The sequence below is a fragment of the Dendrobates tinctorius genome, unplaced genomic scaffold (genome assembly GCF_039654945.1).
Source record: "Dendrobates tinctorius isolate UK_male_01 unplaced genomic scaffold, ASM3965494v1 ptg000314l, whole genome shotgun sequence".
Taxonomy (NCBI): domain Eukaryota; kingdom Metazoa; phylum Chordata; class Amphibia; order Anura; family Dendrobatidae; genus Dendrobates; species Dendrobates tinctorius.
This window is the reverse complement of record NW_027361981.1, coordinates 3,377,166-3,395,697: the sequence shown is the minus strand read 5'-3', so window position 1 is coordinate 3,395,697 and position 18,532 is coordinate 3,377,166. Positions and strand designations below refer to the sequence as shown.

General features: G+C 44.3%; 1 protein-coding gene across 1 annotated transcript in view; it reads right to left on the bottom strand.

Annotated features, from left to right (window-relative positions):
• The window catches only part of LIMCH1 (LIM and calponin homology domains 1), a 428,272-nt gene extending 414,329 nt beyond the window's left edge, over positions 1-13,943 (bottom strand). The window contains exon 1 of the mRNA XM_073561147.1: positions 13,585-13,943. Coding sequence (XP_073417248.1) covers positions 13,585-13,677 — 93 coding nt within the window. The 5' untranslated portion in view covers positions 13,678-13,943. The remainder of the gene's footprint in view (positions 1-13,584) is intronic.
• Between the last annotated feature and the right edge of the window lie 4,589 nt (positions 13,944-18,532).

Here is an 18,532-nt window from a genome sequence, read left to right as displayed (position 1 = left end):
AGGAGATCGCTTTCCCTTTACCCCACCCTTCTGCCCCTGCCACCTCTAGTACACCTGCGGTGTACTGGGCGGCAGCGGCAGAGGGGTCAGGAAAAGACTTATGCGCCAGAGTTCTTGCATCTGAATGCATCTTTCCAGAACTGTCTAAAAGTCTTGTCAGAGCAAATTTCCGCAGGCTATCAGCAGATCAACTCCAGCATTCTGGAGGTGAAGACACTTCTGCAAACCATGCATTCAGAAGCAAGATCTTTGCCAAACCACACCTTTTTCAGGTCTGTTGTGGAGCGCATGGAAACACTCTCTCCTACCCAGCAGATGCATGTAATGCATTCATGCCACGGTGCTCTCCAGCACGTTACCTCCCAACCTCCTCCCACCACAGTAGTTCCTCCACCTGCACCCCCTCCAGCCACTTTCCATCCTCCCCCTCCTATTACATCTACACCCCCTCCAGCCACTTTCCATCCTCCCCCTCCTATTACATCTACACCCCCTCCAGCCACTTTCCATCCTCCCCCTCCTATTACATACCATCCACCTCCAGCCACTTTCCATCCTCCCCCTCCTATTACATACCAGCCACCTCCCCAGCACCAGCCACCTCCCCAGCACCAGCCACCTCCCCAGCACCAGCCACCTCCCCAGCACCAGCCACCTCCACAGTACCTGCAAACTCCCCAGTACCAGCAACCTCCCCAGTACCAGACATCTCCCCACTTCCAGCAACCTGCCCCGTACCAGACATCTCCCCACTTCCAGCAACCTGCCCCGTACCAGACATCTCCCCACTTCCAGCAACCTGCCTCGTACCAGACATCTCCCCACTTCCAGCAACCTGCCCCGTACCAGACATCTCCCCACTTCCAGCAACCTGCCCCGTACCAAACTCCTTCCCCATACAACTTGCCATCAACATCATCTGCTCCTACAGTCCCTGCCCAACCCTCCACTCCACCACCCACCACCTCTTCTGCTTCCCACATGTCCACCCATTCTGTAGTTTTTTCCACACCTTCACCTCTAACTGTTCCTTCCCCACAACGATCCCAGTCCTCTCTCCACACTCCCAGTGTCGAAGTGTCCCGCAGCCCCTACAGCAGTATTTCCACCACACACTACACAGAATTATAATGTGTGTTTTTAAATAAAAATGACCAGTTTTATGGTTTCAGTTTTATAGTTTCAAATTTTTATTAAACATGTTTATTAAAATTTTAAAAAAGTTTACTAAAAAAAACATTTTTCAATAAAAGTTAAATTATTTTACACTGGTTGTCTGTCATTTCTTTCTGCGGCGAAAAAGGTTAAATACAGGGTATTTAAAAGGTGAAATGGTATTCAAAACTAGGTATATAACTGTGGGTAAATTTTAGCTTTTTGCCACAGTTGTGTTCCTGGTTGTGTTTGAAGCAAAGTATTTCACCTAAAAAGTTGTGTTTATTGTTGGTGATTTCCTAACAATGTACACAACTTTTGTTAAAAGGTGAAATACTTTGCATAAAACACAACCAGGTACACACCTGTGGCCTAAAGCTAAAAATAGTAAGACCATGACAAGATAGCCAACTTTGGTTGGCAAAGGTATATACTGTTGGTCCAGAAGGTACACAAGTTTGGTTAGGGCACAAATCTTTCACACTCTGTCATCCTGCCAGTGTACTCTGCCTTGAGGTGACATAAAGTATAGTGCAAAATTGTCCCTCATTACTGAAACCGTCACAGAACTTCTAGTGGTAATGTCATGGTAATCTTGCAAGGTGGTTTCTTCAGAGGTGTCCTCAATGGAAATGGGTTCCTTGCATATAACAAAATTGTGGAGTACCACGCACGCTTTGATCACCTCGTCCACAGTTTCTGTCTTGAGGTTGATCGCAGTCAATAGGACCCGCCATTTGGCTGTCAGAATACCAAAGGTACATTCAACCATTCTTCTTGCTCTTGTGAGGCGGTAATTAAAAATGCGTTTTGGTCTTGTCAATCCTCTGCTAAAGTACGGTTTCAAAAGGTGTTCTGACAGCTGGAAGGCTTCATCCCCTACACAGACAAATGGCATAGGTGGACCAGATGTTTGCGGCAGCGGTCTAGGTGGTGGGAACTGGAAGGTGTTTCCATACAGTTTATGCCCCATGGCAGACAGTTTGAAAACTTGAGAGTCATTGGAGCGGCCATAGACCCCAATATCAACCGCAATAAATTTGTATTCCGCGTCAGCGATGGCCATGAGGACAATTGAAAAATATTTCTTGTAATTGAAATATTCCGATCCAGATCCAGCTGGCTTTACAATGCGGATATGTTTCCCGTCCACAGCGCCCAAGCAGTTTGGAAACTGACATATCTGTTGAAACTTGTCAGCAATTTCAATCCACCTCTCTGTTGTGGGCTCTGGTAAAAACTCTTCAGCTAAGGAGTCCCACAGTGCACGGCATGTGTACTTCACAATTCCAGATATGGTGGAAATCCCGAGTCTGTACTGGAAATGCAGTGACGAAAGGGATTCTCCAGTTGCAAGAAATCTGTGGGGAATTAAAAAACAATCAATTAGTTTTAAATCACAGCATTACATACCAAAACTCAGCTATAACACTTCCACCAACAAGATTGCAGTGAAAGTGTGCTCTGATGCGATCACATCCAATAAATGTGGCTTACCTTAAAGTCACCATCAGACGCTCTGCGGGTGAAACGGAGAAGCGGCAATAGGTGTCCGCTTTTCTTATGAGGTGTGCAATGCGCTCCACCAAGTAATCAAAATTCTCCATTTTCATCCTAACATATCCAAAAAATTTATCCGGGTTTCGTCGAAGGTCCATGCATAGTGTAGAATAGACCCCACGCGTCATTCTCTTGGCTGTGATGGGGTGGATCCACAAACGTCGTCTACGATGCCTGATGCGCTGCTGTCTCGCTCTCTCCTTCTCCAGAACAATCACCCTCAAACGATTCGCCTCCGCTGTAAAATCCGCCAAATTCTTCAAAATATTTCCAATGACAACATCCATCTTCGCCAGTAAACTTGCTCTTCTCTCCAACCTGCACTTTCTCCTCTACAACCTGTCAAAGAAGGGCTGTAGGAACATGCTATATATAGTTTTCCAGTAGCCAATCCCGTTCGGAAGGCCACAAGGGTCAATTTTAAAAACCGGATCCGGCGTAATCCGTCGAAAAACGGATAGAAAAACGGATGAACCGGATGAGACGGATCCAGTTTTGTCTGTCAAGAAAAAGACGGATCCGGCAGAAAACCGGATCCGTCACATCCGGTTTTACTAAACATTTGCCGGATCCGGCGTTCCGGCACGACGCCGGATCGCGCCTGACGCCGAAAACCTGATGTGTGAAAGTAGCCTTAGGTATCAAATCTGAACTTTATGAAAACTATAAAAATAACGCCATCTTTGTTCTAAAAATTAATCTAGCATCACACGGTAGAGGTGAATTTCTTACTCTCACTGGCGTTTTCATGGCACCATGAGAAATTTCTGAAATGATATAATACAATAGTTACTTTAGCTTGTGTGTAAAACCACCATAAAACACATTGGTATAATGCAAAGTCCTGACAAATGGACTTGAAGATGATTTTACATCCACAAAACAGATGTGGAGCAGGAAAACAGCCAGAGCCCCGTTGGGAGGTCAATTAGGAGAGAATCAGACCAGTCTATAAAAACTAAGACCTGATAAGGCTGATGTACTAATTTTGAAAATCCAAGTCAGAATGGCTTTATAATCCTGAAATTTAAAAAAAAAAAAAAAAAAAATTCTAGAGTGCAGCTAAGGCCGGTTTCACATTTGCGTGTCAGGGCGCGGCGTCAAACGCAACCTGTTGCAATTTGGTTGCGCTCAGCGCACCGTCAAAAGGACGCAGGTGCTGCCAAACGCATACTGCACACGGCCTGCGTCCCCAGTGATAAAGATAGGGGACGCAGGACGCATGCAGCGTCATGCACCGGTAAGCGGAGCTACCGGAGGAGGCGCGGCAGGGGGCGGGGCTTAGTGGTGGCCGTGCGCAGGCCGACGCTGCACCCTGACACGCAAATGTGAAACAGGCCTAAAATTGTGCTCATAAAATGCTTATTTTAATATCGGTTAGAAAAAAACTTCCATTAAAGGATACAGCCATTCTGACATGGACTTTCAAAGTAAGTACGCCACCCTCATCAGGTCTAAAGATCTACTGAATAATGTAAGCAGTCAATATAGTTAAATCTGGCGACCGAGTCACTATAAATAACTCATGTCTGTGCTGGGGATTATTTTAGACAATCTGCCTCTGTACTAAGAGATAGGAAGTGTTGCTTTCTACTAGGTTCTGACCCGGCTTTTTACCTGGGTTTTGTTTGCTTGTTGTCCATCTGAGGTCCATTTACCTGATTTTTGCCTGCTGTTCTGGAATCTGTTGTACTACTGATGAATATTGACCTTAGTTTGCTCCTGATGTGCTTCTGGCCTGACTTGGTGCTTTTACATCCTCCTGCCCAACTTCTGTATATGACCAGGGATTGGTCTTTTAACAAGTCTCGCTCATCAGCTAAACTGCGGCGATTACTTAGGATTTGTGACCTGGGGACTTCCTGTGCTAAAATCCCCGCACAAGGGAAAAATATTGAATATCAGGGTTCCGTTTGAGCCGCTGACTGTGGTATTTCTTGCGTTCCTGGTGAATACAATGTAATATAAATTATAATATTGTGCAAGCATTTTAGGGAAGTGTGGAAAAAGATGCTGCACAGTAGGAATCAAATCATTTTTTGGTGACCAGCATTTGCCTTTAACAGCATCAGTTCTTCTAGATACACTTGGACACAGGGTTTGAAAGAACTCGAACAGGTTGTTCCAAACATCTTGGAGAACTAACCACAGATCTTCTGTGGATGTCGCTTGTCCAAATCCTTCACGTTGTACATGTAATCTTACCCAGCCTCAATGATGTTGAGATCAGGTCTCTGTGGGGCCAAATCACCACTTCTAGGACTTCTTTTTCTTCTTTACACTGAAGATATCCCTTACTGACATTGGCTGCATGTTTCAGGTCGCTGTCCTGCTGCAGAAGTTTGGATCCTCCATACTGATACTTCTATTTTTTGAAAGCAATCCTACTTGGCAGCATTTTTTATGCATACACACAATGTATATTTCTGCATAAATACATTTTAAACCAGACCCTCATCCCCATATGATGTTCCTATATCTCAGTAAAGAATACGGACAGGGGTGGTCTTAGTGAGACAACCTTTTAAAACTTTGACAACCTCAGTTTGACAATGTGGTGGAAGTCATGGTTCTTCTTAGAGACCAGTTAAGTATGGAGTCTATAGGCTCGAAGAGGGTAAAGGAAAAAAAATGTATACAAATTATCTCTAGTACAACAAAAGACACTCGCACAAGTACAACCTAGGAGAAGGACCTATCCTATAAGTCAAAGTCTAACGCTATAGCAAGGCTTACAAGATGACCAGGAATAGCCAAGCCATACACATCAACAGACAACCTATTTTGGCATGTTTGGGGTGTACTGCCCCTCATCAGTGTGGAGCAGGATCTGGCCATCTTGTGCCTCACTCAGCCGGCAAGACACTACTCCACATTGATGAGGGGCAAACACCCTATAACACGTCTGGGTCCTCCTCTCCCCCCACCTATAGAAGTTGGCTGACAAAAGGGGAGGATTTAATACTAGAAGTTAAAACTGTCCCGATATTTGTATACCTTGTCTTAGTGGGACCGATTTTACGCTTTTTTGATCAAAACAGTGTCTACTAAGTTTCTCATAAGAGGTCTGTAGATGAGTTTATGGCTTGCCATTTACTCCAGGCCATGGTGTAAGGCTTAAGGGATGAGCACTGACTAAAGAGGCAGCGCTCCCTCCTAGGTGGTACTTTGCAAGATCCTCTTTTTCGCTCTACAAGATAACTAATTTGCATGTAGTTACACAATGAACACCCATGTGTGAATAGGAATCCAGTCCTATTCTTTGCGTTATAGGGCACTCGAAATGCTGATCTAGTCCAAATGAAAAGCAAACCGGTCTGGTGTAAGAGGAGCCGCCATGTTAATAATGCAGCACTTGACAACAGAGAAAAGCCTCAATACGTTACAGAATAGTTCTGACCAGTCTGAACATCTCGTTCACATTTCTGAACCGGTCAACATAAGAGGATCCCTTGGTAAATCCTAGATTCCTGGGTTATGCAGTTTAGCCGAGGTTTAATATGAGCAGTAACACTTGTGAATGAAGAACAATGAGTCCATTCTATGGACAAAAAAAATGAGATATGATACTTGTGAATTCCATCCTCACGGAACCTCGGGGGAACGAGCCTTTGCCTTGTTTATAATCTGCACTATATGAAGCAGATCACACGCTCCCGCTCTGTCATTTCCTGCTAATTTTCCTCACTGTAAACAACACAGTGGGAAGAAAAAAAAAAAACACGATAAAAACATCAATCATATAAAATCACTTCTCCTTCTTACCACAAAGCAGATTTCACTAACAAAACACAAAAGCCCCGATTCACCAGGGAGTTTTTGACAGAATTCTGCCATAAATCTCCTTGAAATGTTGAAACATTGTGACTTTGGCCTTTTTTTGGTGACAGTCCCAGCCTGCTATGTCAAAGTGGTGGGAGATGGTTTGGGTCGGGGGTTGTGCAGAAGCATAGATGACAAATTTAGCAAAATTTAGGCCACAAAAGAGGTGTAAATTGTGCCAAAAATGTAAGTACCGTATGTTAGATTAACAACTCTGGTGTGGCCAGTGCCGGCTCCAGTTTTTTTTGTGGGCCCCAGGCGAAAGAGTCTAAGTGGGCCGCTTTAAAACGCATACCACGATTCATGATGTACAGATAAGAAATATAGCTATAGTACAATGCCAAAGATGTCACTTCTTACATTACATGAGTGATATCGATTGAAAATTCTACAATAGGTCAGAAACCGGCGAATCCCTCCAGAGTGACTGCAGACTTTTCATTTTAGGCCTGACAGGATAGTCCTCCATACAGTATTATGGGCACCACATAGCCCTCCATACAATATTATGGGCACCACATAGCCCTCCATACAATATTATGGGCACCACATAGCCCTCCATACTGTATTATGGGCACCACATAGCCCTCCATACAATATTATGGACATCACATAGCCCTCCATACAATATTATGGGCACCACATAGCCCTCCATACTGTATTATGGGCACCACATAGCCCTCCATACAATATTATGGGCACCACATAGTCCTCCATACAGTATTATGGGCACCACATAGTCCTCCATACAGTATTATGGGCACCACATAGCCCTCCATACAATATTATGGGCACCACATAGTCCTCCATACAGTATTATGGGCACCACATAGTCCTCCATACAGTATTATGGGCACCACATAGCCCTCCATACAATATTATGGGCACCACATAGCCCTCCATACAATATTATGGGCACCACATAGTTAACCATTACAGTATAATGGGACCTATATAGTGCTCCATACAGTATAATGGGTCCCATATAATGCTTCATACATAAAAAAATTAAATAAAAATACTCACCTCTCCTCTTTCCTTGCTAGCGGATGTTCCGGTCTCCTCAGCCGTCTTTTAACCCTCTGCACTGCTCAGTGCAAACAGTGTGCTGCAGTGACATCACAGAGTCAGATGACGCAGAAGAGACGGGAGCTGCAAGTACGATGGAGAATGGGGGCAGTGGCAGCGCCCGCCCTGGCACTGGGTCCCCCTGACTCATGGGCCCTATAGCATGCCGGTGTCTCCAGAAAGTGTCCCCCATTTGCTCACGACCCCGACACTTATATAGGTGTTTCAGGTGGTGACACCGGCCCTGGATGTGGTCACAGTAGTTGTAAGTTGCAGCAGTCTCATTAAGAGCTCATTCAGACGTCCGTTTTTTTGAGTACGAGTGCCATCTCGGTTTTTCATGGAGAGCACTTGTACCTATAATAGTGAATGGGGTCATTCACATAGCTGATTTCCTGCAGAGACTTGTTTGATTTTGATCTGCATGTCGGATCAAAAAAGTCAATGAAAATTTGTGTGTCTGTGGGGGGGGTAGGGAAATCACAGAGCACTTGGATGCCACCCGAGTGTGTTCCAATTTACATAGACTGAGACATGAGGTAAAGAATGTTTGTTCATTTTTCCCAACATATGAGAAAAACTGATGAAACTAGGACTAAACGGTGATCGAAGTCGCTGATGTCAGTTTTTCCTCTTAGGCCACATTCACACGCTCAGTATTTTACCTCAGTATGTGTAAGCCAAAACCAGGAGTGGGTGATAAATGCAGGAGTGGGGACGGGTTTCTATTACACTTTTCCTCTCCTGGTTTTGGCTCACAAATACTGAGGTAAAATACCGACCAAATACTGAATGTGTGAAAAAGCTGATGTCTGAGTGAGGCCCAAGAGGCGAATCTTACGGCAGCAGGCTTGGTATATAGTGGGATGCTGAGCATACAGCAGCGGATATTCATACTAGAACCTTACATTTTTCTGTTTCAGATGAACAGTCAAACTACGATATGCATCTTTCTTACATACTGGGAGTTATAGGGCCGATTTTCCAAACAGTTTTCTCCAGAATTCTGGCATAATGTTGCTTAAAATGTCACAAACTTTTGTGCAATTTGAAACTGCACCTTTTGGCATAGACTAGTGAGCGGAGCTGGCAGTACTGGACATGGCCAAGTGCACCAGCAAGGTTATCATAGCTTCACGACTAGCGCAAGTTATTGCACAACCTGCCTGTCACACATTTTTGGCAGTGGAGCTCAGCAATTTAAAAAAATTGCCAAATTAAAGAGACACATGCCTCTTATTGATTTTGCTGGGGTACACAACACCATAATGAATCACAGCATTGGTTTCCGCTCTGATGGCAAGAGTAGCTGTCAAAATTGCCAAACTGCCAGCAGAAACCTGACAAATCCCTATTTCAAACCAAGCACATGGCTGAGCGGTTCTGTGCACTTTCCCACCTACTTATTTTCCTTCTCCCAATGTCCCCCTCTTCATTGATTGACAGCTGCGGCTTTACAAGAGTCAGAGGAGGGCAGATATAAAATTAGAAAAAAGTAGGTGAGAAAGTGCACTGAAGTGCTCGGCCACACCCAGGGTGCACCAAGTGTTTGTGCATGGTGTAAACAGTCATTTTCTGCTGACAAGACGACATTTAGAAGTCACTGGGATACGTTGGGCATGAGATCTGGCATTACCAGGTATGGCCATTATTACTGCTTCCAAGTTAACATGCAGGGATTTTCTGCACCCAAATTTGCTGTGGAAAATCCACTACATCAGTCCCGTGTGGACAATGCCGAGTGGCAATCCTGTGGAAGTTCACACTGGCACCTAGTACTAGTAGGCTTTCCTGGAAATGGAGAAACCATGGTTAGAGCTTTCGACAAGCTGACGGATGAGAACAGCTCCCATAACATGAAACCTTCCAGGAATCCAAGAACTGCAGTTTTATACTAAAATTATAAAGAAAAAAAAAAAAAAAGGTCAAGAGAGTGACTCCTGCTTCACTCACCACATTCCTCTACTGTGGTTAGAAAGGAACCCAAAAATAATACAGGAACATTCTGTCTGACACCACACTGCCCAAGTGATGTCTTACAGTGAGAACGGACACTATTTCCAGCCCTGGACACCAGCGGGCCGATCACAAATATAGCAAAGTGAAACTCTGCTACGTCACCTGTGACTCCTCACACAGCTAACCAGGGTCATCTACTTTTGGCTGCTTTTCACTCGGAGCAAGGGATGTTAGGGACAGAGAGAGGTAGAGATTATCTATCTATCTATATAGACACACACACGGTGGGGGCAAACAAAAAGTCCATGTTCATTTATGATTCTGAAATTCAAGAGATAATTGCAAAATTTCAGTTTTTGCCAAGATGAGGATTCAAAGCAAATTTGTCAGGAGGATCGTCCCTCTTAAACCATCTATATGGGCATGTAGGTAATAGGAAACGGAATAAAATGATACTTTTATGTCTGCGAACCGACGTTTTCTTAAAGAGAAATCCATGTTTTTCTTATATGTAAATGAGCTGGTAAGATCTATGGGCCGGACATAGATCTTTCTGAAAATCTGCCTTCAGAGATTATTGGAGGCGTTACCAGTGTGAGACATGTAATGACTGACAGTCTCCTCTCCTGCTCTACATGTCTTACACTGGCAACACCTCCTATCATTTACAATAATCTCTGGAAGCATATTCTCATGTGCTCAGTGTCCTGCCCATAGATCTTAGCCGCTCATTTACATATTAAGAAAAAACATGCATTTCTCCTGAATAGGCAGAGCTGAAGAGGGACTGGGGCATGATACCACAGCTGTCAAATTCATGACGCGCTGTGAACCTGACTGGAGTGCAGGGCCGGACTGGCCATCTGGAAATTGGGCCTGTCTGGTCATGGGCTTCCTTGTCTGCTACGTTGTTAGCAGAATCAGTGTTCTCAAAAGACCCATAGTGTTACGAGTTGTGACAGAGCACCAAGCAGGCCACGGGTATCATTAGAAATATTGGTCTTGTAGCAAATCTCGCTTAGCTCCATCCAGTGTAATATTAGTATTAATATACCCAATCTGGTGCTTGGGGATGGGGACAGCATGGGCCTGTGTAATCTTAAATACCAGGGACGAATTTCAGCCCAGTCTGTACCTACTGGAGTGAGAATTCGGGCATAGTGCACCCCACTTGTCAGATACTCCAGATTCATGACGAGGCGTGCACTACTACGTGAATCAGTAGCGTCGGACTTCAGCACATCCCTCCATCAAGACTGGCGTGAACAACACCAGTCTCTATGAATCGGACCCCAAGTGTCTGTATATTGAAAAGGGGGCTAAAATTAAAAAAAATTGTATCCCTTATGGATCATCCATATAACATCCAGTTTTTATGGATACATCGCCATTATTAACCTGAGAGAAGGTATTTGATCATCTACATTTTAATTTGTGGATATGCAAATACAGATGTCAAAAACAAAACAATAGAAACTATCTTTGCTCATCATTAACACCTAAAAATCTGCAATTTCTATTACGGTACATGTCACACACGGATGGTACACATGGGCAGCCAACAGAAAACCACACAGATAGTAAAAACAGACGGTCTTACTTGTTTTTTGTTTTTTTTTTAAGCGGATGTTTGAAGCGAGCCCGACACAACACCGTAAATTACATAGGTCAATTTCCATTTGGATTAACAATGGATATTTTTAACAGCAGGTGGATGAAATTTGGTAAAATCTCACCCACTTTGCTGGTACCGCAGATTTTCCACTTACAGAATCCTGGCAAAAAAATCTGTAGTGTATTTGCCCCATGTGAACGTAGCCTCAATGTGGAGCTCTGGATACATATATACTACTTGAGTCAGATTAGGCTTCTCTCTCAGGATCTTCAGAAACTAGCAGTTTGCATGCACCAAACCCTTGATCTGCTTAGTGTTTTGTGCAGCCAGATTATGGCAGCAATCTCTATAACGATTTGGCAAAAGAAGGTCAAGCGAGTCCGATCTGTCAAATGGATCACATGTAAAAACAATGTGATCCCAGCGTAGCTTAGTAATCTTAGGATTCACGAACAAGACACTTTCTTACACTAATGGGCAAACTAAAATATTTTACCATGTCTCAGTATCCATTTCTACTTGGGAACTTTAGAAGATTCCTTCCTAGAAAGTGGCACTTCATAGAGACGGGAATAAACTAAAGTTTTTTGCAGTGATCTGTACAACTCATGCACGCCTCAGATGACCTGTCCAAGGTCTATCATTAAATAACATGGTCTTTAGGGTCTTTTAGCAAGCAAATACACACTTTATACCACACCTACTGGGATAAAAATATATGGTTATCCGCATCGACTCTCTACCAAGGTAACAGAACAAACCTACAGGTAGGTTTGCACTACTGTTACACAATTTTTCATCAAGGCAGATTCCCCTTACATTGGAGCACAATGTCTATTACACTTATACTAAGTACTAAAAGATACTAATAAGCGGATTCTTTATAGGCATGGAGGCCCCATAACCTTGCCGTAAACATCTACTTAAACATTAGGAGTGACTATTGATTGGACACAGCTTCAAATCTTGGAGTTTACACCGCAATGTGAACTAGACTGGTACCACAGCCAGGTGTATATACTACTTGCAGAAAGGTCACCACTAGCTTGTGCTCTTTGCAACCTGTAGCTGGTAAATACCAGAAGTCCCAGCAACAAATCTGACAGAAGAATCATTTATGGTCTCTGTTCAGTTGACCGCCATTAGCACTCTTCTGTTATCTCATGACAATACAATGCATAACTAATCTTGTTGTATACATTTATTACATATTATAAACCTTTACATGACAGTAAGGAATAAAAAAAAAGCGAGTTACTACAGTCCACTGTCGGATCACACATGAATGTCTATGAATCCAAGCACTACACCAAATCCAAAGGGAGGTCGAAAAACAAAATCTGCATTCCGCCTGCGTCCTCACAAAAGAAACAATTCAGACCCACGAAGGGCCTGAAGCTTGAGCTGCCTCACAGTAGCAATGCAATGGAAAGTTCTGCAGTCCTTTCAGAGTCCCAGTGAACAACAGACATTGCAATCAATCACACAATAATGCTTAGGTTGTTTGGCCCATAAAAAGCTTCTTTTTCCCCATAACCATACCATCCCATTTTTTTTTAGCCCTGTATAAAAGTCACTTGCTGGCATGAATGCCTGACAAGTGGAAGAAGCATCAGGCAAACTGTAGAGAAAGAAAAACTGAGAGGGCTAACAGGGTCTTTCCATCCAGGAAGCGTCTGTGCCCCCTCTTTTTTCCCCTGGTCTCCCATTCTAAACACAGATGAATATGGCTCTGTGTTCAAGAGCTGACAGCTAGAAGGTTGCAGCCACAGCAGGTATGCGGTCCCCACAGCACAGCCATTTATATGCAAGGGGAATAAGACACTTGAATATCATCAATAACTGGTTATGTGACTAGCAGCAGACTGTAGGCTGTGCCTGGTCACTATGCCATGCATGGTCACTATGTATCAGTATGCCATGCATGGTCACTATGTATCAGTATGCCATGCATGGCCACCATGCACAGACTCAGCGAAGCACAATAGGCACCTGAGCATCTGATAAAATAAACAGGACACAGGATAAGGATATGAGACTTAGAAGAGTCATGTGCAAAATGTAGCAGTTCACCTGCAACAATAACAGTAGCTGGAAAAAAAAAATATACAGGATCCCTCTGCCTGTCTCCCAGCTACTGGATACACAATAGCTCCTCCATCCTTTACCAATGGACTGCTGCAAATAGCTGGAGGGCTGTCAGCACACCTCCATAGCCAAACACTACACAGGTACAGGGAGAGGCAGCCAGGAGCACCTCTGGGGACAGTGGGCACGCTGCCTTCCTCCAGCAGAAGGATGTTTACAGAAAGGAGGAACAATGTAAAGAACACAATAAACAACAATGGCATTGTCTCCTACATGGCAGCATCAGGGGTAGATTGTGCAAACTTCCAATGCTTTACCTCAATCCACTTCTGGGCTTCTCTACAGGCAGCATCAGGAGGGGATTCCTGTGGCTGGGAGATGTCCTCTAGATCTAGTGCAGGGCTGGCCATGTCCAGGCAGCTGGGTGCCTTCCTCTGTAGGTAGATGATCTATCACAGGAGGGAACAGGGATCCACAGTCTCCTCCAGCTCCCAGGGCAAGAGACAAGCAATTCCCTGCTCTATGCAACGTGATCTGTACCACACACCAGCTAAAAATAATCAGACTGTTGCAGCTTTTTGCCTTCAGCCCATGCAAATCCTGAAGCCACCTCCTCCTGGAGCAGAGGCAGCAATCACATGCCTCATTACATGCTCACACAGAGCCAGGCACTCACTGCTGCAGCCCACAAGAGGGACAGGCTGAAGAGGTGCCCTCCTGTGTGCAGGCCTGGCATTGTCTGCAGTGCCACAGCCAGGGATGATGGGAGAAGCATTAGGCAGGCAGTGCACCTGAATGGCTGCAACAAGTGTCTGGCATCACCGAGTCAGCTCATAAACCTAGGCAGGCCTGGGCTTTTATGGTCTCTACATACACAAATCCTGCAGCAGCTCAGTCCTGCCATCAATCATCTGCTCCTGCTGGATTTAGGAGATTTACACAGCTCTTCTCTCCCTTAAAATGAAACCATTGAATGTAGTGTAAATTATCCATATGTCTAAATTGTAAATACATATGTAACTGGGGAACAAATAATATGGCCACCGTAAAAGCACCACTCCACCAGTTTTCTTTATTGCAGCGCTGGAGTGGTGCTACTAATGTAAGCAGGGAGGCCACTGGGAATTTCGGGTCCCCATTACTGGCAAAATTTTCAGGCTCCTTTGAGACTTCACCACTCAACTTTCCATAGTCCCACCCCCTACTGTAGGAAAAACTCCACTTCTGCACCATGTCCTCACCAATCACGCATTAACAGTTCCCATATAACACCAAATCACATACATAGCCAGAAGCTTTTGTTTTGACCAAAAGTTTTTTTAAGTCTGCCACCAGACTATTTTGGTCGGCCCCTAATCTAAATTTCTTTAACTATCCAATACTCTTTTCAGGTATATTTGTATTTATTTATTTTTTAAGGCAATGTGTCGCATACCTTTTTCTAAAATGACCAATAATACCACATACAAGCGACAAATAACCATGGCAGAACCACATATTACCACCACATAGTGACCGAATAATACCACATACAAGGGAGAAATGCTGCCACACCATAACCAGACCACATATTACCACCACATAGTGACCGAATAATACTACATACAAGGGAGAAATGCTGCCACACCATAACTAGACCATATATTACTACCACATAGTGACCGAATAATACCACATACAAGGGAGAAATGCTGCCACACCATAACCAGACCACATATTACCACCACATAGTGACCGAATAATACTACATACAAGGGAGAAATGCTGCCACACCATAACCAGACCATATATTACTACCACATAGTGACCGAATAATACTACATACAAGGGAGAAATGCTGCCACACCATAACTAGACCATATATTACTACCACATAGTGACCAAATAATACCACATACAAGGGAGAAATGCTGCCACACCATAACCAGACCACATATTACATCACATAGTGACCGAATAATACCACATACAAGAGAGAAATGCTGCCACACCATAACCAGACCACATATTACCACGACATAGTGACCAAATAATACCGCATCTTCCAGCCAGGATGCATCTCTGCAGAAAATAACATACAATTATCTAGAGCACCACTTCCAGAGCACATTCCCCACTTTTTCCCCAATGTCTACACTATGCCAGATGAAGAAAAAATGTGACATAGTGTTGTCCTGCACAGTAACAGTTTTGGTGTATATATTATACTTTGAATGCATTTTTTCCCTTTTCTGCAAGGTTTTAAATACATTTTAGATTTTGATAGATCATACTTTTTTGACCATGAGAATACCAAACATGTTTAGTAAAAATAATTTCTTTACTTTTGAAAGGGATTTTTATACTATATATTACAACACCTCAGTATTGTATTATATAGAATCTATGAAGCTCTGCCTGCAGCTGAACTTCAGAGGAATAAATTGGCAGTCAAGGGGGCCTTCAGCGGCCCGACCCACTGCAATAGTAACTCATCAGCTTCCCATGAACGCCATTTCATGATTGACATTTAAATGGTTAAAGGGGTGGTCCTAAGACGAAGGCAAATTAATTTTTATCCTAATTCTCTATCTATTTAGTGCCATAATGTAAATTATTTTCTCTTCTACTTTCCTAAAAAATTCACTTCCGTTTCCTAACTACAATATCAAACTGCTTTTCTTTATTTTCCCCTACTTCCTTTCAGATTATGTTTTTTTTGAGATTCCCAGTGCATACTGGGATTCTCAGACAAAGCATCATCAAGGATCAGAGGCTGCGGTCACTGCTACAGCCCCTGCCCTCTCGCTGAAATAAAGCGTCATCAGTGAACCTCATTTCAGGGGCAGGTCTGGTCCCTACACGATGTGCACAATGACAGCACACACCCTGTTGTCGGCTCAGATCAATAGTAACTAGGAACGAGCCAGCAATAGAGTGGTGTCAGTGACATCACTGGTCTCTACATTCCGTGTATTCTGACTCCACTCTGTTGCTGGCTCGTTAATGCTGATTTGAGCTGACAACAGAGAGTGAGCTGTCACTGTGCACATTGCACAGCGTGCAGGGACTAGCCCAGTGGCAGAAAGTGAGGTTTTTGATGACACTTCGCTTCAAGGACAGGACAAAGGTGGCAGAGTGACCGCAGCCTCTGGCCCAAGGTGACTCTTTGTTTGAGCATCCCAGCAAGCACAGGGATTGTCAAACAAAGCGTCATCAAAAATGAAGTGAAAAAAATTTTTTTGAAAAGCATATAGATAGTGTAGTAATGTGGTGAGGGAAGGACATGGAATTGTTAATGCAAGTATATTGGAAAATAGTTTAGATTATGGCATCAAATAGATAGGGATTAAGGGCTCACTCACACTGGCATATAATATGGAGGAGTTGAATGCGACAAAATCTATCGTTGCACTGTGTTACTCAATGAAGCAGTGCAAATCAGCGATTTTTTTTTTTTCTCTTGCCCACTCGTCACGAGAAAGAAATCACAGCATGCTGCGATTGGCAGCATTTGTCACACGGATCTTACCCATTCAAGTCAATGGGTGCTGGAAAACATTGGACTGTACTCGGATGTCATCCGAGTGCAGTCTGATATACGCCAAGCTAGACAGGAAAACCCCTTTAAAGAAGCCTCCCAATAACTTTTTTCCCTTAAGCATGTAGTGTACTGTCACTGTATTACTATGCTTAGCATGTCATTCTCCGCAAGGAGAAATGATACTTCTTGGATATCGGTCAGACGCCTCTCTCACAGCCAAACCAGATCTCCCACTTTGCACTGATGAGGGGCAGTACCCCGAAACACAGTGTCTGCAAATGGAGATTCTGGCTTGGCTTTTATCCTAAGTCATGTAAGTAGGCTCGTTAAAGGGTCAACATTGACTTTTAGGATTGCTACCTCCAATAGGTGGCACTAGAGTTCTAGTCCTCTTCCTCTCTGAAGAGACAATTTGCATAATTAGTGTATTACTATAGACCTACTGTCATCTTCCCCAATATCTAGCACCGTTCCATTCCTTCTCAGCAACATCACCCTTCTGCAGACTCTCCATCATGCTGCACTCTGTATCCCAGAATTGACTTTTAGAATGAAACTCTATGGCGGGTCCGAATGAGGCTTCAAAGACTTACATTGGCTCACAGAGAGACCAGCGTGATGCAGAGGGTCTGAATCGCCATCATGAAATTCAGAAGAGGACATACTTATACATACATGATATATGCATGAGCACACACACAATACACACATTACAACACACGACCTGCACACACACTATACACAGATGCCATACAAATGCGGTATATACTCTTTATTTCATCAGAGGACAGGAAAAGGTGGGAGTCATGTAGTTAGTAACCAGAAGCGGTGTGAGCCTTCTTGTCAGCCCTGCACACCTCCCCGTCCCCACTTCTGAGCTGCTGGGAGCATTACAGGAGGGAGGGGGCTCCTGTGTGTGAATATCAGTCGTACAGGGGAAAGTGCTGCAAGATTTCTCCCTTCTCCTTAGGAATGTTACTCCACTCCTCTCTCATCCCCTCTCACCAGTACTGTTTATCTCCTCTCCTCAGTTGTTTCTCCCTTCTTTCCTCTCCTCATTAGTTTCTCCCATCTCCCACTCCTCAGTAGTTTCTACCCTCTCCTCACTAGTTTCACCCATCTCCCCTTTCCTGGCTTCCTCTCATTCCTACTACATACCAGGCCCACCTCTTCCTTTTCTTCCTCCTTGATATGGACACTGTGCAGCCACTCTGCACACACAGAGAAACCTCTTCTGTCAATGATAATGAAGAGGAGGTCCAGGAAGTGGTGATGAGGAGCTTCAGACATGCACCATGCAGGACTGTGCTTAAACATCCTGCATGTGTGTGGGAAGGAGGGCCCCCGCAAAGTGTCCAGGCCAGAACCTAGGGGACCGCCATCTAGGTTCCTAAGGGAACTGTACCCGGGGGGCAGAGGAGGAAGGTGGATGGTTGAGAGGGACAGAACAGCAGGGGGAGGGGCGAGTATAAAAGGGGCAGGGAACGCGCAGGAGAGTCAGTCAGCAGAACGGCAGAGACGGAGCAGGAGACTGTGGGAGCGTCAGAGAGCCGGAGCCACAAACAGTGACCAGAGAGGAGGCCAGAGGGGGGACTTACAGTGTGTAACAACCCTGCTGGCCTCACTGCATGGCCTCCCATTCCCCGCACACCAACTTACTTTCTGCTTCAAGCCATGCTGTGAATTCTGTCTGCTGCCAGCCCTGTGCTCCATGCTCTGTACCTCTGCTCTCCTGTATGCTT